Source organism: Limulus polyphemus, unplaced genomic scaffold, assembly GCF_000517525.1.
Source record: "Limulus polyphemus unplaced genomic scaffold, Limulus_polyphemus-2.1.2 Scaffold1392, whole genome shotgun sequence".
NCBI classification, from domain to species: domain Eukaryota; kingdom Metazoa; phylum Arthropoda; class Merostomata; order Xiphosura; family Limulidae; genus Limulus; species Limulus polyphemus.
Window position 1 is genome coordinate 15,378 of NW_013667002.1, and position 27,990 is coordinate 43,367.

Genomic DNA, 27,990 nt, shown 5'->3' on the forward strand with positions numbered 1-27,990 from the left:
GACATCTTGATAAGAAACGAAGACAAAGTAACAAACGTCCGCTGAACTTCAAAATGACATATTTCCCGAACATTAAAACAAAAGCTAACGTGATACCACACCTATCGAGTAGAAACTTGGGAGCATAAAAAATAGAACATTCCATGTATCCAAAAATGTCTGTTAGCAAAACATGACTGAGTCAAAGAAGAAAAACACATTAAACAACCTATTGTATCAGTTTATAATTTCCCGACATAATTTGAGGTTGTTTCTATATTCTGTTGAAACTTAGCAGGCAACTTTACCCATGTAAGACTTGGTAAAACAATTCTGAGGTATAATTTTCAAAACTACTCTATTTGTGTTATTATAGAATAACTGCATGACTAAATAAAAGCGTTTACAGCGGACTTTATAACAATTGCATTTGTCACGATTTATGTATGGATTAGGCCGGATTCTTTATAGTAGGTGTCAGTAACTTGTTGGAGATAAATTTCAACAATAAACAAACGGCAATCGTTTCACTTGTTTTAAAATAATATATTAAAACAAGTCAACATATATACAAATGTTCGTTACACTGTTAGTTATCGCAGTTGTATACAGAGCTTTAAATAATTATATTTTTTTTTGTCAAAGTCCACAAAGGCTGGTTCAGTTACTTTAGAACACCATTGATAATTTCACTTTAAAATCATCATTCTTTGTGGTTAAACTCACAATCACACAGTCCAGATCTATCTATATCGAAATAACATTTCTACCCCTATTTATACCCGACAGAGGTCTAGAACGTTCCAGACACTACTAGATATTACAATGCAACAATATGCAATTAAAACAACGAAAAAATTCAGAAGGTTCTAATAACATGACGCAATAATATAACAATCAGTAGTTCATAACTACTGAACTACACAACGTAAACAAACAGGAGATAAAGTACCGCTTTTAGAAATAACTAAATTTAACAGTTGTGTATATCTAACAGTATTATTTCCCACTTATAAAGAAAAATTGTTAAAACTCCTAACGCTCAGTATTGATTAAGGAGGGGGAAAGTTAAAAGCAGAATGATACCCAGAGCATTAATCGAACAAATTGGCTCAGTAATTACTTCCAACAGAAACGATTATTAGATCATCCAAATCGTGCAATATAATAACTGAAACGCAAGTCTGAGCTTAGCAAGGCAACATACGTGAAGCAAGAAAAAGTTTTATGGCTGCCTTGCAAATGTATTGGATTATTTGATGGTTATTAGTGTTAGGTCACACAGGTTTTGCTTACTTTTAGTGATGCGGGAGAATTTTGTATCCTATAGCTAAGGCAGTAGGTGTTATAACATAAGTAACACCAGTTACGTTGTATACCTAACTACTACGTTTAGACATCTCATAAATATGTCTCCTTTTCCTAACCAGCACATCTAAAACACCTTAACTAATATAGGGGATGAACTGGGATTTGGATCCACTTTGACTTAACAATCAGAAAACAAGGAACGCTAATGGGATTCTTAAGAGAACAATCGCCGTTCCAGCTTGTTCCGCCCCAATTTAAACCTTAAATAAGTCCATAGTTAACTCGCCTGTACATCTAATAACACGCTACACTGTTATATTATTTTCTTAACTATAGCAGCTATTAAAAGTAACAGTTCAATATATCCTTCCATACTGACAAAATATATACAACATTAAAAATAAACCCTGTCTTCTTCACAGACCAAAATATCTATAACACTACAAATAAGCCCTGTCTTCTTCACAAACCAAAACTTCTATAATACTATAAATAAATACACTCTTCTTCACAGACCATAGCAACTATAACGCTATAAATAAATTCTGTCTTCTTCACAGACAACAACTACAAATAAGCCCTGTCTTCTTCACAGACAACAACGTCCATAACACTACAAATAAGCCCTGTCTTCTTCACCGACCAAAATATCTATAAAACTTCAAATAAATACCGTATTCCACCTTGATAACACTTTTTTTTTCAAAAAAAAAAGAAAACGTTTACAAGAAGACGTTTCTGTAATGGTAAGATATCGTTTTTCACAAAAAAAAAATTAAGCCTGGTGAATTTTTAAGCCTTTTCAGAAATAACTTTCTTTGAAAGTGAAACAAATTTCAGAGCAAATATTTGGTTAAATGATTGATTGTATGTACTTTTCGTGCAAAATTACATAATAGCTATAGGCGCATAGCCATCAGTAATCTTGAACTGATAGAGTAGATGGAAGGCAGCTAGTCAACAACACCCACCGTGTTATCCTTGTTTGATCGAACAATGAGATTTGACTCTCATTCTTATAGCCCACCCACGACCACAAAGTGTGGGGTGCGTTTTAGAGGTGACGTGAGAGGAGCATCAAATTTTTAATCCGGGCAGCCTAACTACTAAGAGGTCACACTCAGTTCATAAAGCAAATGGAATAACCAAATACATTACTTTCTTGAAACGACTACTGGTAATAATGGATTATATTTATACTTGTATGCGTATTAAGTAAATTGTTATATAAATAGACGCCCCCTGTGTCTCAGCTGTCGATACCCTTGGTAGGCACAGCACAATAAGCCCATTGTGTAGCTTTGTGCTTAACAACAATCAAACAAATATAAAGAAAAACTCTCAAATCTCAAGAATTTAGTGGTACTTGTAATCTTGTAATCTTTTACTTTTCTTTTTAAAAAAAAGAATATTATAAAAGAATGATTTTTCTTAGGAAATCTTGTTAAAACTTTCAAGTGTTCTTTACGAATATTAGAAGTTATTATTGATTTTTTTGCCTTTTAGATTAAAAAATCAACACCCATACTTTGGATATGAATATTAAAATGGAGTTCCCAGTAAATTGATCAAGATTTCATTAGAAATTGTGCTAGGAATCGATTTTTTTTGCGACGGAAAATATATAAAAAAAAACGTGTGAAACTTTTCAATGTTGTCTCCTTTAATTAGAATTTATTGATTATATGAATCGTATTTGTTCGCGAAAAGTCTTAGTGATGCAAATCTTCGATCTTCTGGTCTTTATCGAATATTACCATGACATTTCAACATTGTCTATGAAAACCATGTTAAGACCTGCATACATACTTATACATTGTTATAAGTTGTTTGTTTAAACTATGTTAAGACCTGCATACATACTTATACATTGTTATAAATTGTTTGTTTAAACTATGTTAAGACCTGCATACATACTTATACATTGTTATAAGTTGTTTGTTTAAACTACGTTGCCCCCAGTGGCACAGTGGTACGTCTGCGGACTTACAACGCTAAAATCCGGGTTTCGATACCAGTGGTGGGCAGAGCACAAATAGCCCATTGTGTAGCTTTCTGCTTAATTACAAAAAAATTAAACCACGTTAAGCATATCAAAAACACTAAAACTAAGTAGTCAGAATAAATATGACTCGTTTATTGATTCGTATTCCTAACCCTAGGCGTTATATCTTCTTAATGCATTAGAACTGAAGGTTAATAAACTTTATGATAACAAGTTGTAGGATTCTATTGATTGACTCTTTCTTTTCGTGACTGGTTACACATTTTAGTGAGAGAGGAAGAATTCACAATAAATATTAGAACGAAGTTTCGTATGTACAAAGAAGACGTAGAAAAACTACAAACCAATAATACACCTCATTTGGAGATATCTCAAACCATACTTAAAACGATTTATTAAAATGGTTAAAACAGAGTAGGTTAAATACAGTGAATAACACAACGTTTCGTCCAGTTAACCCTAGCATCACCCCTTTCAGTAACCAGATTAACATTTCATCTGGTTAACTCTGATTACATGATGTATAATAAACAGAACAACGTTTTTCCCGAGTAACCCTAGCATCATCATGTATAATAAATAGCATAACGTTTCGACCAATTAACCCTAGAATCATCACGTTCAGTAACCATCACAACATTTCGCCTGATTAACTATGTTTACATCATGTATAATAAACAGAAGAGTGTTTTCCTGAATAACCTTAACATCATCATATATAATAAATAGCATAACGTTTCGTCCAATTAACCCTAGCATCATCACGTTCAGTAACCAGCACAACATTTCGCCTGATTAACTATCTTTACATCATGTATAATAAACAGAAGAGTGTTTTCCTGAGTAGCCCTAACATCATCACATACAGTAAATAGCATAATGTTTCATCTGGTTAACTCTGGCATCACCACTTCAGTAACCAGCACAACATTTCGCCTGGTTAACTATGTTTACATCATGTATAATAAACAGAAGAGTGTTTTTCCTGAGTAACCCTAACATCATTACATACAGTAAATAGCATAATGTTTCATCTGGTTAACTCTGGCATCATCACTTCAGTAACCATCACAACATTTCGCCTGGTTAACTATCTTTACATCATGTATAATAAACAGAAGTGTGTTTTTCCTGAGTAACCCTAACATCGTCACGTACAGTAAATAGCATAACGTTTCATCTGGTTAACTCTGGCATAATCATGTATAATAAACAGAAGAGTGTTTTCCTGAGTAACCCTAACATCGTCACGTACAGTAAATAACATAACGTTTCACCTGGTTAACTCTGGCATCATCATGCTTTACACAATCACACAAATTGTGCACGTGTGTCAATTGTTGGTTCTACAAATTTTTTAAAGACGATATAAGTCAGTAATTGGTGTTATATGTTAGATACTGTAGAGGCTGAATTATTTAGTAACTCCATAAAATAATATCGAATAAACTGTTTAACAGTTACAACCTACAATCAATAAAATATTTTATCACAAACATACATTCAACCACAGCAAACAATCAACAAGGAAAAATATACTACTCATAAAAAACTATTTGTACCCTTCTGATGAATTTTGTAAAGCAAGTATTACATTTAGCATGTTTCGATAATTTTGAGATAGTTTTGTACATACGTTAAACATACATTTGTTTAAAAGGCTGAGGCGGTTAAAACATTTAACTGTATTTGGGTTAAGGGGACTAACTAATGAATAAATCATTGATTGTGCCTTAGATATATTTAAAAGATTCCACCAGGTGTCATTGAGTACCTTCGAGTAGTTTTGCGAAATTCAAAGCAAACCATTGAGTATAGATAAACAAATCTTACTGGCCAAAAAGTGCCAGGTTAACTGAATCCTAGACATAAACGTAGCTCAATTTAAAAAGGGTTTTGTATGTAAAAATAGAATTATGTGTGTGTGTTTGACTGCTAAACGGAACTGTATTGTGAAAATGGACTAATCGTGCGATCATGTATAAATGAAGCTAGTGAAAATATACGAAAAATATTGAAATAGTGAAAATATTGGACATGGCACGAAAAGGGTATGTTAATGAAAACTGCGGACAATAGACAGAATTTAAGATACTGTGAGCAATGCATCAACGTAACAAGGGTTATTACATAGAATTCAGTAAAAATGCAAACAAAATAAAAAATTCCTGAAAGGGAGAAAGAGGTCAACGCTGAACCTGACCTTCTTTGGTCCAAAACATGGACCGAATCCCGATGAAGTAGCAACAATCTAGTAATCTTGTTGAAATGAAACTTATACTTCTGCAGAGAAACATGATTAACAGAAATATATTTTGGAACATCTCAATCAATATGGCCACTCTTTTATCATCCACTGAAATGATTCACAGAATAAAATTCGATAAAGAACAACCAGAAGATGCGCCACCAATAGCACCATCACTATGCCAGATTATAAAAGATTATAAAAAATACAAAAAATATTATTGCAATTCTTACTTTATGACAGGTGATTCTACCTTCATTTTCGTGTACTGAAAATAATAACACTTTGCCACAGTCACAATTAGCAACAACTACTACTAATAGTAACAATATACCACAGTTAGTCACAAACATAACTAGTATCGTCTAACAAGCTTAGCAGCAACTATTAGTAATAATAGTTTACCATAGTCACAATTAGCAACAACTACTACTAGTAACAATATACCACAGTTAGTCACAAATATAACTAGTATAGTCTAACAAGCTTAGCAGCAACTATTAGTAATAATAGTTTATCACAGTCACAAACATAACTAGTATGGTCTAACAAGCTTAGCAGCAACTATTAGTAATAATAGTTTACCACAGTCACAAACGTTACTAGTATAGTCTAACAAGCTTAGCAACAACTATTAGTAATAATAGTTTATCACAGTCACAAACATGACTAGTATGGTCTAACAAGCTTAGCAGCAACTATTAGTAATAACAGTTTATCACAGTCACAAACATAACTAGTATAGTCTAACAAGTTTAGCAGCAACTATTAGTAATAATAGTTTACCACAGTTAGTCACAAACATAACTAGTATAGTCTAACAAGCTTAGCAGCAACTATTAGTAATAACAATTTACCACAGTTAGCAACAAATATTTATAAAATTAATTTATCAAGCTTAGTAGCAAGCGTTATATGTTAAAGAAAATTATTCGATACTTTTCCCGAACAACAGAACAATTTTCAGTGGAAATATTACATTTTCATTGGCTGATATCGATGTCAAATTATAGTTAAAACTTTACTACAATTAATAGAATACCTCAAACAAATAGTAGCAAGCTAGAAAAACTTTAACATCCACATTTCCTGGCGAAAGTTGTGAGTTTAGTATCCGTTAATTTCCAAACAGTTAAAATAGAGCACAATAAAAAATATGCAAAATGGTGGTTTACGTGATGGCTAGAAAGTATGCAAAATAATGGTTTACGTGATAAGTGAATACTACATTGTTTAATTTTTGTCCAACGCACTGTTTACTAACAAAACACGACTTTGTATGTTTCATATTACTGTTTTATAGTATTCCATACTGTTGCTTTGTTATGTTTCACAATACTGTTTTGTATGTTTCATATTACTGTTTTGTAGTGTTTCATACTACTGTTTTGTATGTTTCATATTGCTGTTTTGTAGTGTTCCATACTGTTGCTTTGTAATGTTTCATATTACTGTTTTGTATGTTTCATATTACTGTTTTGTACGTTTCATATTACTGTTTTGTATGTTTCATATTATTGCCTTGTAATGTTTCGTACTGCTGCCTTTTAGTGTTTCTGCAACCCAATACCCTTTATAATACAGGCACAAGTGTTGATGACGAAATAAAGGGTAACATTATTTTCATTGTTGACAATGGCGTATTCTTTTTCTTGTACATTTTGGTTATTGGTGACCCTTGTCTGCGTCTGAAATAACTTTCAGATATTCTCTGTTAACATATTATCGATTCTTCTACGAACGACTTTTAATCTTCTCGATCAGTTACTTAAGTAGTATGAAACATTACAAAGCGTAATACGAAACATTACAAAGTAGTAGTATGAAATATTACAAAGCGTAGTACGAAACATTACAAAGTAGTAGTATGAAATATTATAAAGCGTAGTACGAAACATTACAAAGTAGTAGTATGAAATATTATAAAGCGTAGTACGAAACATTACAAAGTAGTAGTATGAAATATTATAAAGCGTAGTACGAAACATTACAAAGTAGTAGTATGAAATGTTCAGTCACATGATTATCAGATATGAAATATTCTACATTACTAGTTATTTGGACAAAAGATGGATAGTTCTTCTAAGAAAATAAAAGAATAACATATCAAGATTAAGTAGGAAGTGTCTATCCACAGATATATAACTGAGTATATTCATACGTATACGCTAGGTATATGTATGCGAGTGTTACTGCGACAGATAGAAATCTAATTTCATCAGAATTTCTCCCGTTAACTCACGGACAGGCCGTCAACGGAAGAATTACCTTATTAGGTTATATCCGTGTTCTACTATTTCCACATTCCAGGAGTTTATCTATTAGGTATCGCCTATCCAAGATTGTTATCTCTTTTTCCACGTCAACTGTGAGTGATGCACAAATAAATAAGTATAAAAATCACTTCACAAGGAAAACTTTTTTCACACGAAGTTAAGTTTCTTAGAATGAAGTTATGCGGCCTAGAGAGAGGCGTATGTAATATACATTTGTAGTGACAAAGTAACCGAAGCTGTGACTATATTTGTAGTTTCAAAGTAACCGAAGCTGTGATTATATTTGTAGTGTCAAAGTAACCGAAGCTGTGACTATATTTGTAGTGACAAAGTAACCGAAGCTATGACTATATTTCTAGTGACAAAGTAATCGAAGCTGTAGCAGATATAACAAACCTAAGAACATTTATACTAAGTAACCCGAAATACAACAGAAAAGATTATTACTTAAATAATTCAAAAGAAGAACCTGTCACACTGAATAACATTATTTATTCACGAATGTATATATGTTTCAAAACCTCGTTTGTATGTTGTTATTTTTTAACATTATGTTTCGCTAGATTTAACTAGTTTATACATAAATAAAAAGTATCCTTATTTAATCCAGTCTGTATATATACAGAACCATGTGTGATTTAGTGTTTCATTTGCTCTAAATGGAAATCTGATGATTCCTAGTTCGTGACCCATTTCATCAAAAACGTGTTCCATACTTTGGGGCTGTGGATGCGCTGTTAAATCCCACTATTTCGATCAGATAAGTTTAGTTCCTCAAGAGTTGGCGGTTGGTGCTGTCGACTAACTCCATTCCCCATAACCTATCAATTCAAGATTAGCAATGACCATACGAAGATAGCTCCAGTAAAGTTTTGCGTGAAAATTCTGAACCGAAGAAAATAAATCATACATCTAGTTCTTAACGTATGAGCTATAGGTGACACTTATTTTCTTGGTTGAAGTGATGTACTGCACAATGCTGATCATGACACCGAGAGATTTGTTCACGCCATCAATTTAACCATGTGATGTATTTGTTATAAATCTGTCGATGGTATGTTGTAAGAATGATTTATATTAATGGACAATGTACAAATGTATTAGGTCACTGGGTATATACACTATACCCATATAGAGTACCCTGACAGTAACTTATGAAAAATGAGACAGGGAAATCTTGGAATTATAATCATAATTGGTGCTAAATGATTTATACAAATTTCACTTTAAAATACGTTTATTAGTGCAAATGTTAAAACGGTTACAAATATCTAACAAGTCGAAGGTTAAGTACTGGAAAATCTTATGCTATATATTTGCATAAGTTCTATGATTTTTATATATAGTACATATATGTACACGTTCACATTTCTTAGACAGAGAAATATACAAATGTTGCATAAACATTTCCTATGGACAGCAGCTGTTTTAAAGTGTTTGATAATGACAATACAACTATAATGCTAAAGTATTCATTTGCCCTGGACGTTAGAGTATTTTTTTCTACCATATTATATTTTAATTCTGACGCATGTTTCTGTTATAAACAAGCCTTCCATTTTGAGAATTTTTTTTTCGTCTAGAGAATACCTCCATTTTGAGACTTCTTCTGGTCAACATCAGATCTTTCTGCGGATTTTCTCTAGCCCAAAGCCTCTACTGGTCAACATCATACCTTTCTAAGGATTTACTGTAGCCAAACCTTTCTCCTCATCAACATCAGATCTTTCTAAGGATTTCCTCTAGCCCAAACCTTCTCCTGGTCAACATTAGACCTTTCTAAGGATTAACTCTAGCCCAAACCCTGTTCAGGTGAGCACCAGACCTCTCAAAAGCTTTTCTGTAGCTCAAACAGAGCATCATTTGCGTTTGGTGGATGTCCAGGAATTTTAATCCGTATTTTCAATCTATATCTCACCTTATGTGCACATGGGATCGTTTATTTCAGCCAGATGAGAAATTTAAAACATCCAGATAAAGCCATCCCTAACTTTAAACTACTGACCAAAGATACCTCAGTTAGGCAATACCATCCAACCGAACAACTGGATTAACTATCACTTTTATAACGTGTTCACAACTGATAGTAAGGCTTCCTGTCTTGAACCTTGGACCATTTGATATGCAGCTTGATCCATTAACCACTAGGCGAAAACTAACTCTTTCTGGTTTAGGTCAAACCTTCATTCTGAAGCCTAGTTATGGTTCAGAACAGACCTCCTTTCTAAGAAGTTCTTCTAGCCAAACCAAATCTCTATTATCCAGTGAATATCTGATACAGATCACACCTCTATTTTAAGAACACCGTGGGGATTTGAGTGAGCATAGGGTTGAACCGAACTGAATAATATAAACGTTTCTACCTCTCTGTGTTTATGTACGGTTCATAATCATAGACTGCATTATCGCGAAACGTTTACTTCAGTTTAAAGTTATTTCGTTGTTATTGGTGCCGGAAACATGCAAAGTTTAAAATGGACACATCGTTTTCAGAAACGATTAAATTTAGCAGATGGTTTTACATAAAGGTTTTGACGACTGAGCTTTATACCGGAATGCTATTTTACGCATAGAAGCTGAATTGTAAGTTTTTGTTATTGATTACATTTTGGATTTCTCCATTCTGAAGCTTTCTCTTCATCCAGAGTAGACCTTGATGCCAATGCTTTCTTCTGATCAAGTTCATGACCTCAGTTTTGAAGCATTATTCTAGTCCATATCAAGTTTTCATTCTAATGCCTTTTTCTAGTACAGTCTAGACTAAAACCACGATGTCTTTTTTTTACTCAGACCAGAACTACATTCATAAGTTATCTTCTAGTGGAGATCAGGACAAAATGTAAAGTTTTCCTGTATTCATGGCTAGAAATTCACAAACGCGTCCATTAAAATGGAAATCCTGTAATCTGTACTGAGCTATTGACGCTTTTAGTAAGCGATGGGAAAAATGACCTCTCCTTTAATGATTTATCATCGTGCAAATTGATTTGTTGAAGTCAGATGAATATTACACGAGGTATTCCGTCCACGTACTGTATACGTAGACATAGTTAACAAACTCCCTGTTGCTCTACGCATATCTAAAGATATAGCTATATTTAATACATTTAACTGTATGATGTACGTGATTAAATAATAACTTGAAATATGTAATTATACAAAAAAAAACGGTTTCTAAATTTAATAAACTAATTCGGTTTTATGAAATTATAGCGATCTTCATTATTAGTGTAAAAATTAATTAAGCCTGATGTCCTCATTTCCGACGCTGAACTTTGATGTAAGAAATTAATTACGAAAACTAATCTTTAATGATAATCATAAACCACAAATAAGACTGAACAAATGAACAGCTATAATCTACTGTAATCATATGTTATACATCCAAAATTTGCTCGCGGCTGGGTTTTCTGTCCATGTTCTAACTCTACTAACTGTCAACAAAAGGGTCTACAAAACCGCGTATTCTCAAGTTCGGGTAATTACAACTGATTCCATTTCACAATCCACGTGGACGTTTTATCATCTGTTAGATACAGTTGTATATGCATTCACTGACAATCTTGGGGATAATGACAAGCCCATTTAGAACTAGGAAGATTACTATCGTAATTAATGTCTGGTGACGGGAGAACTATAAAGTTGTCTGATTTCACATTGATAAATGTGATCCCAATGATACGCGCTTTGCTCTTGAATCAAAAGCATATGATGTATATGATTTATTGTGCCATGTTCTGGAACTTGCCATAATCATTTATAAATCGTCTTTAAGGAAATATCAAGACTTAAAGTTTTTGTTTCAGTACATGACGTCATACTGTGATACTAAAAGTGCGTGCATCTGCGAATTGAACTTAACACGGAAGATAACTATAGTTTCTGACCATGATAGAGGGCTCTGTAAAATGCACGCTATACTTCATTTCAGAATTAACGTATAGCAAGCATTTGCCAACTTTTATCCATAAAACGCAACATCAAAAACAAGATTAACTTTCTTCCAAAACAAAATGTTTTGTATTTATAAATCCTGCTCACATAAAAAAAGCTAAACATTACTATATAGAATTGTGCCTAATCCTCCGTAAGCTAGTAACTCCTACCAAGAGACTTTTTACTGTAGTGGTCTTGCTATGCTAAACACTTTGGCATGTATGTAAAAAAATAATAAAGTTTCAAATTTACAACCCACAATCTTTAGAGCAGTAAACTCTCCGGGGGTCGATATAGTTATATTTTGTAAGGCACGATAAATCCCTTTTAAGTATCTGAACAATATTTAATGTTCTATTAACATACAACAGTTTTCCCACAGATCCCTCCATCAGGAGCTATTACGTCTGAGAAGAAGTATGTTTACACTTACATAGCGCTGTCAAACCTATAATATACAAATACAGTTAACCTCGTAAGGTATACATATATATTATATTTGTTGAATAGGGTCATTTCTGAAACATATAATATACAAATACAGTTAACCCTGTAAAGTAAACACATATATATTATGTTTGTTGAATAGGGTCATTTCTGAAACATATAATATACAAATACAGTTAACCCTGTAAAGTAAACACATATATATTATGTTTGTTGAATAGGGTTATTTCTGTAAACATATAATGTTTTACTAAAATAGACTTCGGTACAACTAAATTTATTACAAACACGTCCCTTCATAAAGGTTGTATTTGACACAACTAAATTAATCAAAAACAAATACCTTCATAAAGATTGTAATTGGTACATTTAAATTAATTACAAAAACTGACCCTCATAAAGGTTTTATTTGATACAACTAACCTGATTAAAAACACATACCTTCATAAGGCCTGTACTTAACTGAGGCTGAACCAACTCGTTTAAAGATGTTCTATCTCTGATTAATCTGCTTTCAGATGATCTGCCGGCTTGGCTGGATCTGTCCGTGTGTGGATTTTCAGTGAACGTTGCAAGCTGTAAGCATTTATCTTCAGTACCAAGGATGCCTTAAAATAAACAAATTTATAAGTTATATTTACTGATGATGAAACATTTATGGAACGCTATATATTTAAAAGAAATTCTATCATAGCTACAAACCGTTGTTACACCGGCATATTTTTTGCTCTAACGATTTTCGTTGATAACAAATCATTTAACGTTAAATCTCTAGCTAATCACTTCATTATCACCTTATCACATCCTTTTCTAGCCGCGTGTTTTCATAGTAATCTTATATTCTCGTGTTCTCTATACAGATATTACGTGACATTTGTGCATTACACCTTTAGTTGTTTTTTTTTTATAAACCAACTACAAGTAGTGTATGATCTATAAAAAGAAGAAAACCCTTCAAAATTTATACTTCAAAATAGCGCAATGAGATCTCTACCGAAAAACAAAACATTAGCCTTTGTCACGAAACAAGACTATTTCAAGTTATTTAATGTATAAACTTAAGAAAAACTGGACTCTGATATTTTTCTATGGATAAAAGTACAAACATACTACTTCATATAGCAAACGAAAAACAAGCAAAAAGCGTGAGAGTTTTCAAAAGATGGAACCATCTTCGAACGATAGTAACAAATAGCGAAAGTAATAAATCTATCGAAAGAAAAAAATAAGTACGGTGACGATGATGGGATAAACTGACCAATACGATGACCAGTAGGGGGCATGCATGACGTTTTTTCAATAATGTTTTTATTTCACGTTAGACAACACTGATACACTTTTTGTTAATTTGACCATGCTACTATTCTGACAACGAAATAGTAACAACGGTTGGAATATTTTAAGCCCAGATGTTTGTTTCTTTGTTAAATTTCTCGCAAAGTTTCTAGACGACAATCAGCACTAGCCGTCACTAGTTTTAGAGGGACTAGAGGGAAGGCAGTTATGAATTGAAATATAGCCACCCCAATATTTCTACTAATTAAACTCCCAACCTCCACCCTTACAAAAAGATATTGAACAGAACTATAAAACATTGAATAGAACTATAAAATACTAGATAATACTCTCGAACACTGTAGCAAATCGTGATAAAATGTTTATCTAGTGTAAGTTTCACATCATATAATACAAGGTGCTGAAGCTGTCAAGTGTGAAGATCCAAATAAGCTATATTCGTATATATGTGTATATGCTTTTGTTTTTACAATTTGAACAATAACTTTGCTCTACAACCTAATAATGGTTGAACACGCACCATAATGTTATAGTAACAGACATTAATGAAGCTAAGATATGTAGTAAACATGATACTTGGAATGATCTACGCTGATGTTTTTAGTTGTTATCCTTGAAATAAAAAAATAATAATCAATTACTATTATTTCTAAAGAATAAAAGTACATGTGCCTACAATCAATGGTTACCAAGAGATTGCATGCATATCTCGTTACATTTTCGAACTAGCATATACGTGTGTTTCTAATCTATACAAATTTATTATAAGTTTATAGAAACTGGAGAATATATGACAAATGAGCAGATAATATTACCTTATTTATCTTATTATAATAATTCACGTTTTGAGCTATTTTTTCATTTTTTCTGATCATTTGAAAGCTTGAAAATGAGCAGCAGCCTGATGATTCCCCAAGTAATAAAATCTAAATAACTTTTTCCATCTAATGATAACGCATGGAGGGGTATAAAATAACTAAACAGCCAGATAGAGAGAGAGAAAGATAGATAGATGGGCAAGCAGAATGATAGGTAGTGAGAGAGTGTTACTATTAAATGCCTGATAGTTGTTATAAATCGCTTTATAATTTTTACGCTGATATTTGCTCATTTTCACTATGTATCTGCGCTCTGTCCGTCGCGGGAATTGGACACCGAAATTTAGCGTTGTAAGTCCATAAACTGACTGCAGCTCCAGCGTGGGACTACCTAGATAGGACTAAAAACGAGGATATACCTAAACGTTAATTATCGGCTGTTTTATGTAATTTTATTTTCTAATTAAAAGCCTTCGGGGGGAAGGTAGTTAAAATAAAGCCCCAAATTTCCTTGTCATAATTAGTTAAAGTTAAAAAAAAAGTTACTTTCTAATACATACCTCCTCTCCCCTAAAAAAGAAAACATTTTCCACAACGATCAAAACATCGTTGTGTTTGTTGTAGCCTACAATATAAATACATTCAAAAGTACGAAAATTCAGCCTACAAAGAGTTTATTCATTTTTCTTTCGTGGTGCATACAATTATTCTTCTGATGAGAACTAAGTTTCTAGCATCTCCTTAGTTCGATCGAAAATACGGTTATCAATACCAAGGATTAATGTAAACCAATCTTAAAGCGCTAGATAGAATTGAAATTTGGACTCGAAATTCGACTTTATAGAAGTTCACATAGTTACTACTAAACCACAGAAAATAAATCTTTGAGAATCCACCCACGAAGTGTGTATATATATATATATATATATATATATACGTGTATTTTATTATAAGCCAGGATATTTTACTTTTTGGTCATAAAGTACGCCTTGAAAACGTCATCAGCATTCAGAGAATGATCCGAGGGCTGGGGGGAAATCTCCGAGGTAGTTCCTCTGTAATAGCGAAAAAGATAGAACATGGATAATCACCATTAATTCAACCGCTGGAGCTATTCAAGCGGAGGTTTCATCTCAGCATAATAACCAACATGCTGTAACCAACATAAAAAAGTCGACGGAAACATAATTGATCACTGATGATATACAACCTAAAAAACATTTTTCTTAAATCTTCTTAAAAAAGACGCCATCTACTCCAGAGCCTTAGCTGAACTAAAGAGGAAACTGAACACCATATTTTCGTTTCAAACTGTTGATGAGCTCAAGTATATATTACCTTCACTAAACACTCTGGCCAACATTTGATCTGGAATGATATCTGGACCTTTATCGTTGTGGTCCGAGGCAATGTTTGTACTTTTGTTGTAACTTATATCAGATCTGGAATACGAAAGAAGAAAATTTGTTTTACTATCAACAAACAACATTGATACAAAACGTTTCAGATGGCATCATAATTAATTATTATTAGTGTATTCTGAATAAAGTAAAATGTTACATAGACACTAATTACAATTATAATGAATAGAGATAAACAATGATATACTTGATAAAAAGAAATGTAAAAATGTATGTAAAAAACATACAACAGAGTACTGACCCCCCCCCCCAATAAAAACAACGCAAGTTATAATTAGGTTGTTATTAGGGATACATTCGACGAAGTAATGAGAAAGATAGATATATATGCGTGTAATATGAGCATGCAATGATCTGTTACATTATAAAAAGTTTCAAGCCGATTAACAAAACCAGAACTGTATAAACGAAGCTTATTCTGAAACAAACTGAAATATCTGATTTCATGCTGTAAGACACAGGATTTATATACTGACATTTTTTTTATATTATTGAACTAACTAGATAAACTCAAAATCGACAAAGACGAAAATTAAACAGGTGGATTTTACCTAAGTATAAAGTTGGTCTTTCAAAGCATATCATGGAAATTATAACATTATATGGAAGCTAAAGGGTTTTACCCTTTAAAATACCCCCAGAGTTATAACTACAACTGATCAAATGGTCGCAGCTTTGCATAGCGTTAGAATCCAACAGTCACTTGAACCTCAGAAGTTTAAGACAGGTTCAAATCCAGTGATCAATGATTCAGTAATTAAATCGTTACTAGTTAATTACAAAAACGTTAGCCATTAACGTAGTAGCAACAGCAGTTTTATCCGTTTTATTCTCTCCGTCGTCATAACGCTCGGATGTTTAGAAAGTAACGATTTATGAAATTAGCTTATCATATGAAATATTGTAGGCAATTGAGATGATGTTCTAAAAACACTGAGAGATATGAATCCTGACATTTATTTCAATAGCTTACACTGAACAAAGAGTTAAAATGATTTATAAAATGAAATTCTACATTAAATATTCTAAAATAGCTACTTACATTTCGTCATTTTTCTCTTGTTGACAGACAGCTGTGTAGGAGTAAAGAAAACGAAACCATAAATCACAGTGACAAAAAAAAGAAAACACTCTAAACACATCTCTGATTCTCTTCCTTTAGTTTCTAGATATTTTGTAACTCATGCATATTCGATGAGAGAGATTTTCAAAAGTTACACGAGTTTTAGTTCGCTGTCGTTTTTTTATGTGAGGAAATAAAAGATTACTCCTAAAATATCGTTGTTTATCCTACAGAACAGTAACAGCATTTTCAATAAACAACCCAGTATCATTATTTTTCTCGTCTGAAATATTTTCAGAAGGAGAAATATGAATTATTAGATTCAAATAAGATTTTGTATTTTACATAAAATCAATCGATATCTTCTATACCTTGTCTAGTTCTCGCTTTCTTTATTCTCATGATGATTATTCCGGTAACTGGCACCACCACCAACACAACGGCCACCACGATGAAAGCTGCTACCATTGGAGTGATAGCACCACTGTTGTCGTCATCCTCTGGATAAATTATAATCGTATTTTGGGAAATCACTTTTATTCCAGGATTAGAGCGGTAGCTTAGTTTTCTTTCTTTCTCTAATAATTATGTCTACATTTTGGTAATTATGAAAAGATGATTTTTCTGGAAAAACTCTCAATAAAATGACCATGATTGGTTAAATCAGCAACATTATTATTTTTTTAATTTCGTTTTCATATAAACCAATCAAAGCTACAGTGAATAGATTAAATTAAATACGTAAGTCATTAATTAATAAAAAATAAAGTAGAGGAAGGTGCTCGTTGCCAGTTTAATCAATACGGTCTGTACAGCATCATGTGCACTGAACTTCATGAAAGAGAACTTAATTATTACGTAACAAATATATATATTATTATTAAGACGGATTTCTATACAACAAAAACTTATTTCTGTTGTGAAGTCTTTTAAAAGAATGTTTTAAACGGCAATTCGAAATAAAAATATTACTATTTTTTCTGAATACATGCAGTAGATTGTTTGTTTGTTATTAAGCAGAAAGCTACACAATGGGCTATCTGTGCTCTTCCCCCCCCCACGGGTATCGAAACCCGGTTTTTAGCGTTGTAAGTCCGCAAACATACCGCTGTGCCATTGGGGGAGGGGGGTGGCTCGTGCAGTAGAAAAGCAAGTGGAAGAAGAAAACGACATTCATATTAACATTGTAGCAATTGTATTTGAACTGGTAAACTTCAGCATTGTTGTTTAACGCAAAGCTACACAATAGGCCATCTGCGCTCCGCGGGAAATCGATCCTGGATTTTAAGCCTTGTAAATACATATAGTTAGTGTTAACCCACTGGGTTATTTCTATTCCATTTGTGTCTTATATATTTTGGGTAAAACTGTACAGTTTTAGGAGTGACTAGTTTGAAACGAAAAAGAATAAAATTTTAATGTGATAGTTTGAATTGTCTTACATTTCCATGTAAATATGCAGCAATGATAAAAAATATTTGAATTATTCTAATAACAGTAATTAAAGATTACTTAATTGTTCACGATATAAATTTTAAAAAAGAAAAGAAAAGGGAAATAAGATTACAGTGATACATTATGACAAAAAGTTAAAGCAAATTTAGTTTTAATTTATTAATTACGTATAGAAAACCAGCATGAAATAATTAGAAAATATGATGCGTTTTGAAACACAGAGACACAATTTCCACTACACTAAAGCACTCACTAATCCTTAAATAGTTTTGGGAGATATTCTTTGGAATACAAAAGTTATTGTCCCCCGGTGGGACAGCAGTAAGTTTTCAGATTTACAACGCTAAAATAAGGGCTTCGATTCCACTTGGTGGACACAGCAGATAGCCCCATGTGGCTTTGCTATAACACAAAACAAAAGTTATTAGAGAGAAAACAGTTTCATAAGTACGTAACATTACTTATTTACCGATCTGAAGATCACCTAACCCTTACTAATCGAAATAACATATATTGACTTTTCTAGGAAAAAAAATACTGTTGTAGTAAACAGCCGATGTTATAATTAATTCCCTATGACTAATTACTTAAACATTATGCCATACAGAGAGTATGAAATATTTTACGAAATTTCAAATTTTCCAAGATACGAACCCTAACGGACTTTAATCTTAAAATTGAAACTGTATGTGTAAAGCAGTAATTTTGTTTTTAGCAAGATTTCGGGTTTGTTTGGGAAAAAAAATCGTCTTCGATATAAACTTATCTTTTGTGTCATTTAACACTTTTCAAATAAAATGATGTTCTCGAAATTTATCGAACTCGCTTTCAAATCCCAGTTCTTTAAACCAGACAGCCATGTTTCTGGCGTCAGATTCGTATTTATATAATCGCTAATAGTAATTTATTCTAAATGAATGACGTTAATCCTTTGCAAAAGAAAGCTTATATAGTTTCGTCAATAATCATTTTATTTTCCATAGAAAGTATTCAAGTAAAAATATAACAACTATAAACTTTTCATGAAAAAAAATCGTTATCTTCATTAAACTGTCATAAAGGAAAAGCTAGGGAAAGGCGGAGTCTTTGCTGTGTCTGATTCTAGATGCTCAAGGAAAAAAAAAGTTTTGTGACAAGCGCTTTTATCTGAATTTTGTTTAATTCTTTTTAGTCACGTGAATCAAAAGAGCTGTACATTCTTATTTATATTGGATTTTGGCCTCCAATAATATAATCCTTATTAAGTGGTGTTTGGATTTTATTTGATTATTTTCCTCAAAAGCAAGCACGTTAATAAAGATAACTTCGTGGAATGTCGCTGAAAGGCAATGCTTTATTCGAAGTAATGAAAGTTGAAAAGGAGCAACGAATGTTCAATTGTTTTTGAAACATGCCGAAACTTTCAGAATTTCATTATATGTTGGTATTCGTAGAGGTCACCTGGTGTTGAGGTTTTACAATATCATTTCATTCTCTTTAAGTGAAATTCTGTTTTTAGTAAATTTCCCTCTGCTTCATAAAGAACCGTTAAAAGGTCGGTTTGTAAGGCTGACAAAAATGCTGTTCGTCTGAGCTATTATAGAAATATGTTTCGAGACGTTTCCTTGCAATTCCTAACGTTCTTTTGGGGTCACTAACAAAAACAAGCGTCAAGAGGTGGAAGATAAGGCGGGCGTTGAAAAATTGTTTAATACATTCATTAGGTTTTCGGGTAATGTTTTTTTTTCTTTTGAGTTTTTAAAACGTACACAGGAATCTCTTTATCATAAATTCACACATGGGATTACAGCATAGACCTGAAGGACTACTGGCTACTTTTTACCCACCCATGGCTAAACAAAAACATACATATGTAAGTGTGTGGTTTCTATCGATATGCCCCCCCCCCCAGTGGCACAACGATATGTCTGCGGACTTAAAACGCTAAAAACCGGATTTCGATACCCGTGGTAGGCAGAGCACAGACAGTGAGCCCATTGTGTAGCTTTGTGCTTAACTTCAAACAACAAAATTATATCGATATAGGTTCCCCTTACATTTAAAATGAGTATTACTTTTGTACTGAAAGAAGCGTACTGTAAAATATGCCAGTTTTGTGGTAGGAGCCAACTTACGTAAGGCAGAACAGAACTATTTAAACAATTTTTTATCACAGGAGTTAAAACAAATAGTAATTGAATTTTATGCCGTCTTGTTGGAAATAGGGAAAGGCTATCGGGACTTACTTTTGTAAGTAAAAAAATTATATGGCCATATTTCTACAAAAAGGATTTTCTGATTTTTTTGAAGTAAAGTTTTATTCTGTATTAATCTTTATTATAAGGAAGCGTTGTATATAATTGCTAAATTGCTCTGTTTTGTAAATAAGGAAGTCTCAAGTTGCTGTGTTTTATAATAAAAAATTCCTATAGTGTTTCGTTTTTGTAAATGTTACGTTGCGCTGCAATTGCCCTTACAAGAAGAAGTGTTGTGCGACATTTATTTGCAATATGAAATTTAGCGTATTCTTAATTTGCCCCGTTTTCAAATAACAAGTGCTGTTCTGCTTTATTTTATTTTTTCTATAAAAAAAAACTCGTGTATTTTGCTGTTTATCGTAATGAGATTGTGATGATGCTTTTAATTTTTTCTCAGAGAAACTTTCATCAAAGAAACGCGATGGTATTTCATCTTTCTGTTTCATAGTGTTACACTGAGGACAAAACTTGATTACAAGATTACTGGGGGTCCGATTCACCCCCCCCCCACACACACACATGTACAGTTTCATGGTGCTACGTTGTCAACAAATTTTCTAGAGGAAGATGTGTACGAGTTATCATTATCAGAGGTCACGTCATGGTGCTTTAGCACAAACAAGCCTAATAATTAAGGTCCCGAGACACTTCTGTCATGGTGTTCTAACACAAACAGGCCTAGTAACACCATGACAGAAGTGTCTCGGGACCTTAATTACTGATATCTCCCACACCACTTACTTAAAACCGAGGGGTTCGATTCCCCTCGGTGGACACAACAGATTGCCCAATGTGGCTTTGCTCTAAAACAAACAGAGTATAAGTTGACCATCATGGAAAATCAAAACAAGCCTTCGGAGGAGAGTGCTTAAATCCACAACGTATCACCTCCTACTGCTTTCCATTGTCTGCAGCCAGATGTGTGAAGACAGTTACCCTTAAAGTTATTTAAGCGAAATTATTGTGTGAAAATGAACCGTTTCAAAGTGCAGACATTGTTGATACAACTGATACACCAATATAAAGCCAATAAAGGTTCAGGTAATAATAATATGCTAAACAGTAGTAGTAATCTGAATACAGTTATGGCTCCAAGAACAGAAATACCTCATGTGGAGTGTGTAGAAATCAAAGTTTGGGTCGACCAAGAACACTACATACTAATAATTGCATCGAGATTCCATATTTGAGTAGGAGCTGTAAACAAATAGCTGGCACATCACTTACTTTACTAGGCCTGTTTGTGCTACAGGATTTGCAAACCTGTAGACTTACTGCTGTCTCACCGAGGAACGCCTACATACGACAGACATAGTAATTAGTGGTCCAAGCGCTATATGTACCATCATTTTTCATGCAAAAAATATTAGTATGTGTGAATTATAATTATTATAGATTTTTATTTAAGTCAATTACAAATTTATTTATTTATTTTATCGTTGTTTATTTATTCATTATTACTATTTTGTTTGAATTTACTTCGCAAGAACTAACCAAACTTGTAACTTTCTTTTAAAGTCAACCATACAATTTCATTCCCAGATTTAGGAAACGGCAATAAGCACATATAACCTATCCACTACCATAAACCAATCATACCGTGAAACTGTCTTCTTTATTAAAATGGTACCTGATGATGACAAAACATTATCAAAACGTTGTACATTTGCTGTTATGTTAAACTTATATTTAAGTTCTTCTTCATTACCCATTCAAGCCGTCTCCAACCATTATATGACTTGTCAGACTGTACAGACAAAAATTAACCCTTCATTGATTCTAACGTACTCTTACACATAAAACAGCTTCGACAAATTCTTGCACAGAATTATTTTCAAACTGTTTTATTATTATTTCCCAATCTTCTTATTACAACTCTCGTTGTAAAAATCAAGTTAACTGCAGATATTATTTGTCTCCTTACTTTTCTCCTAATTTATCCATTGCGGCTCAAAAACATTTTTATACCAATATTTAGGCTTATTCGTTTCCGATAGTTCGCTGGCTTTTGGCGTTTAGACTGTAACTTTTAAAGTATCATACTGTATATATAAATAGCGTTTGATAGATCCTATTGTCTTTTATCGATCAACCTAACTGATGACTACTGGTATTGACCAAAAAGCTTCTGGGGCAGTGATTTTAGAGAAAAAAATAGAACATAGATCTGAGATGCTATTTTTACACACCTCTGATTTTTAGCCATAACAGACAAATTAAGAGGATTGGAAGTTAACTTTGTTTTTATAATGATTTTTCAAGCTTATTGGTTTTCAATACTTTGCCATCTTTCGTTGTTTAAATCGTAACTTTTAATTTAACTCTCATTATGTTGAGTGTTCACTGGTAGAGATCCGAGAAACATTTAAAAAACATTTCATTAACGTGCTAGCCAAAACCTATTGTTTTATTACTTGTTTGATACAAATCTGTTAGAGACAATCCTTGTATGTTTATCAGTCACCTTAATGTAGAATGTTAAGGTTTTCTTATGTTTTATTTTTTTATAATGATATCAAAAATTTTATAGAGTAAATATAAAATACTAAAATGTTGACGAGCTGGAGTGAAAAATTAAAAATACAGGCAACAGAAATCTTTTTTACAAGAAGTAGGAGAGAAAATCTAACTATAAATATAATAAAAGAGAAGAAATTCTTATTGGAACATATAATGCTGAAACATGTTTTTATGTGTGTTGCAAATGAAGTTATATTATATTATTACATCAGTGTTAGTTTCATTAACACTATTCGTTAAACTGTTATATATTGAAAATAATTATTAAAGTAATGACAAAGTCTACATATTACGGGATGGACCTCCTTTCTTCTGCTGTATAAAAATACATTGCATCAGAGTACAATAATGTATTGAGAGTTTGCATTGAATGGCTGTCGTCTAATTAGCATAATGTCTATAAACGTACATGCAGTCATACTATTCCCAGCAGTAGTATGATGAATGCATTCATTATTTCCAAGACAGAAATGACACATCAAAAATGTGTATAAATTAAAGAATTGACTCGTGAAGGCTACTTCATACAACAGAATGAGACGAAATTTCATGTTTCAATAAGATCAATATGGGTGAACAGAGTAATGAAACTAGTATTGTTGGTAATAGAAACAGTGGAGTTAGAAAACCCAATAGAAGCAGTAGATGTAGAAATCCAGAACTCTTCAGAAGTGGATATGAGTAACTGAGGCTTTGTTCTTTATGATACATGACAATCCATTAGAGATATTTCCAATGACCTAGTTGTAAATACAGATGTGTGAATGTTGCTTCCAGAACAGTAAGGTATGAATGAACCCAAATTTCAAACAATGGGAGAAGCAAAGCAATAGGAGGGTACTGTTTGCATATGAATCAAAATTCAAATTATCTTGCAACACTTAGTGATAGTTTGTTTGATTCTATAGAGGAGAACGATGCCACGGTTAAAATTCAATATCTACACAGTGAAGCATGCTGGAGGACTAGTACAAGTGTCGGTTGCATCTTCACCAACATTGTTGAAAATCTATACAAAATTCAACGCACCCTGACAGCTGGCAGGTACAAGAAAATTCTTATCCATCATGCCATTCCATAAGGAACAAGACCTTAAGATTAATCTTCCAGCAACACAGTTATCCCAATCACGCAGCAAACACGGTGAAACAATTCCTGGAAATAAAAGAAGACTAGTGGGACAATCCCTTTACAAACTTTGTTTAGCCTGCTAAAAACTCCCATGTGAATATAATTAAGGTTCAATGGAATTAAACGGAAACAAAGAAAATGTATAGTAGCCAGAGAATTTAACTTAGTTGCGAGGAGTCAAATAGAACGTTTTGAACAATATTTCACAATCACACAGTGATCAACCTATGGTACCATTAAAACAAGGTGTGTATTGCTCTATTTAAAGCAAATACCAATACAAGTGCATTGTACAACTTAATTGTTTTTCTTATGTAATATCTTCAGGAGCAAAGGTGACGCTATTTGATTAGCATTTAATTCAGAATGAATCTTCTGCAGCCACATCTGTTGTTCGAGCTCACGTATTAAAGAGCATGCGCAAAACACAGTATATAATCAGTCGTCCATCCTCCGCCACTGCTTACAGAACTGTGACACAAATGTCACTTCAAAACACTTTGACATCTTGGGGAGTGCGGATAGAAAATAAATGCTAGTAACTAAAGAAAATTTGTGGATACAGAAGATGCGTCCTGAATTATACGTAATATCTGTATTAATGTATTGCATTAATACTAAACTGTCCCTTTAATTACAATTACCTATTGTCAGTGACAGCTGTATGCGTATCTTTTTCATTTACATAAATTATTTCCAATAGTGTAAAATGTTTTATTTTTATTTTTTAAGTGTTCTTCATTGTTAGCTTAGTATATGTATTTAGGAATTATTAAAATTTCCTAAACTGACTGAACCTTTTCCGATATTATGGGGATTGTGGCTGAAAATATCGATAACAGCAGGTTACCAGATTGATGAATAAATGCATTCCAATCATAAGTTGTTTTTATGACAATGTATACTCTAAGTTAGATCTTCATATTAAATTATCTACATGACTTAATGCTTAGCTTTACTCCAGCTACGTAGCTTTCTTTGATCAGAAGTTATTAACAATTAGCTAAAACATAGATTTAGAGGTGGGTATGAAAACTAGCTCACAGATAACATATATTTTCAAAAAGACGCTCTGCCCACCACGGGTATCGAAACCCGGTTTTTAGCATTATAGTCCTTCAGAATTACTTCTAAGCCACTGTTGGACTGATTGTTTGTATGTTTATTGAATTTCGTGCAAAACTACTCGAAACTATCTGCGCTATCCGTCCCTAATTTTAAAGTGATAGGCTAAAGGTAAGGCAGATATTCAACGCCACCCATCCCCACTCTTGGGTTACGTTTATTACAAACAGTGTGATTTGAGCATCACGCTTCTAACATACTCACAACCCAAAAGAGTAGAAGGCAATTTTTTTATCGTAATGGGACTCGAACCTCGAAACCTCAACGCGACAGTTAGCACACTAACCAATGAGCCGTTTTTTTTAGTATACTCATAGTATAATCTTGAAATGTTTGTTTGTTCTTCTGAAGTAAAATGTGAAGTAATAAGAAACCTCATAGTTCATTTCATTTAACGAATATTGTTTAGAACTTGAGTGAACTATGAATGATGCCAATAGTTATGTGAGTGAACTATGAATGATGCAAATGGATGTGTATGTAAGTGACAGTTTACTTCAACGTTTAAATATATGATTTTCTTGTAACATTAATTTTTTTTATTTAGTTTGAAGGGATTCTGATATGCATATATTAGCATGCAAAATAGGTTATTGTATGGTCTATTGATAAAAATCCAAAACACGTTATTAAATCAACATTTTTATCATCTTAGGAACAAAACTTTTGTTTTCTTATCGTAGTTTTTTGATTGAATTAGATAAAAAAAAACAAATCATTCAGGAAAAAGCTGAACTTTACTGAGTTCTGTCATATTAATAACGTTCTTACCCAGAAGAAATGAAAAACAAATGTGAACGAATTATGTAAATTATTACTGTGATTTGTATAGCCTTGGGAAAGTGTCTATAGTAACCACGTAAACTACCTGTACAAAAGTCATTTGAATAATTTCATTATTTCAACTTTTATTATTCTACGAAAATATGAAATGACTGAAACCTGTTTTCAGTAATATATATATAGACAGAATTTAACCAAATGGTGCGTTTCATCTTATAAAATAATATTGCTGTCTGAGATTTAACAATCTTGATTTTAACAGCCTATAGGGTGTTGTCTTTGTGCAATAAACACGTATTTACGTAACAGTTGAATAGTATGTGATTGTAATGATGTTAACATATAATGTTATACACATATATACATGGATGAATACAGAGGGTTGAGTACATTATATTACACGATTTCGAATATGCAAATCAGCAAGACACATGACGACCACAGCCACTATAAAGCGTTGTAGAACGTCATGTATCAGAACTATACTTTGACATTGTTTGCCATTCCGCAGGTAGTATGAAGTCCCCGACAATTGATCGCTTTTGGGAAGGGTATGTTATAGCTCTTTTCGACGCAAAATATTCATACACTCAGATCATAAAGATGTCTTCAAATACGGGGATTTAGGATTTGTAAGACGGATATGTCTCTTCTACTTAATTACGTTGGAAAATAAACGAATAAAATCAGCTTGGGGAACCTAGACCATCCAGAAAGAGACCTGCTATAAGTCAGACCCAATTCGTAATAAGTAAAGTGCAGCATTATGTAAAAGGCGAAAATCCACTAACACACAGGTCAGCGGGAAATGCCACGACATGTTCCAGGCAATATAATCAATAAGATCTTGATCCGTAAAGCGATATAAGAGACGTGTACATAAGCTACTTTCATGAAATTTCAGTTCGACCGTTGCATGAGAATGGAAAAGGTATTTATGGTATTCCATACGAAAACGTACTAGTCAAATCGTCTAAGGATTCTGTGCCACCGGACTGTTGAAACGGTTGCTGGTAACCTGTCGTCCTTGTACTTTAGATGGATTATGAAAAGCATTCACGCAAGAGGAATGTTTATTTAAACATGGCAGTATTACGATAGAGCTTTTTCTGATTAAAACTACCCTGCAGAGCTTTTGTAAGGATTCATGGTCGTCAGACAGGACAGGACCTAACTGATACATGGACTGTGAGATGAAGCTCCAAATTCGTTTTAATATAACATATTAAACTCCTCTCTCTATGTATATATATTATATATATTCTTACGTTAATGGAAATAATTATGAAAACCCACATGCGATATGTATATATGAGTCACAAAGAACGTGTATTTGTAATTGGATAGTAACTTTATTAAAGCATTATCATAGAAATTACAAAAGAAAACCGAAAAACTTGAAATAGCATTGACACCCGTATTCAAAAAAGGTCGTTGACAGGATTGTACATAACTGTCATTTACCTCGTAAAGAGCATATCTGTTTTGAAAAGTTTCGGGGGATTCTACCGTGACTCACAATTTGCTGGTCGCGTGTTCGAATCCTATCTTCAAACATGCATACCCTTTCAGCCTTACCACGTGGCGGTCAATCCCACTATTCGATTAGAGTGGCCCAAGTGTTGGCGATGGGAGGTGTTGAATAGATAAGTTCCCTCTAACGTATCATTCCTGGAGTAGGGACAGCTAGCGCAGATAACCCTGGAGTAGTTTTGCGTGAAATGCAACAAAAGAACCTTATTTGATGACGAGGAACCCACTTTGAGACTAATAATGGCTGGAGACGGCTTGAATGGGTAATGAAGAAAAACTTTAATATAAGTATAACATAACAGCAAATGTACAACGTTTCGAATAGGTTTGTACCTGATGATGACAAAACCTTGTCGAAACGTTGTACATTTGCCGTTATGTTAAACTTATATAAAGTTTTTCTTCA

General features: G+C 33.0%; 1 protein-coding gene across 1 annotated transcript in view; it reads right to left on the reverse strand.

Annotated features, from left to right (window-relative positions):
* Window positions 1-12,643: 12,643 nt before the first annotated feature.
* The window catches only part of LOC106463387 (synaptogenesis protein syg-2-like), a gene marked incomplete at both ends in the record, with an annotated part of 107,784 nt that continues 92,437 nt past the window's right edge, over window positions 12,644-27,990 (reverse strand). Inside the window, 4 exons of the mRNA XM_022390862.1 lie at window positions 12,644-12,810; window positions 15,655-15,758; window positions 16,780-16,810; window positions 17,172-17,300. Of these exons, the coding sequence (XP_022246570.1) occupies window positions 12,644-12,810; window positions 15,655-15,758; window positions 16,780-16,810; window positions 17,172-17,300 (431 nt within the window). The remainder of the gene's footprint in view (window positions 12,811-15,654; window positions 15,759-16,779; window positions 16,811-17,171; window positions 17,301-27,990) is intronic.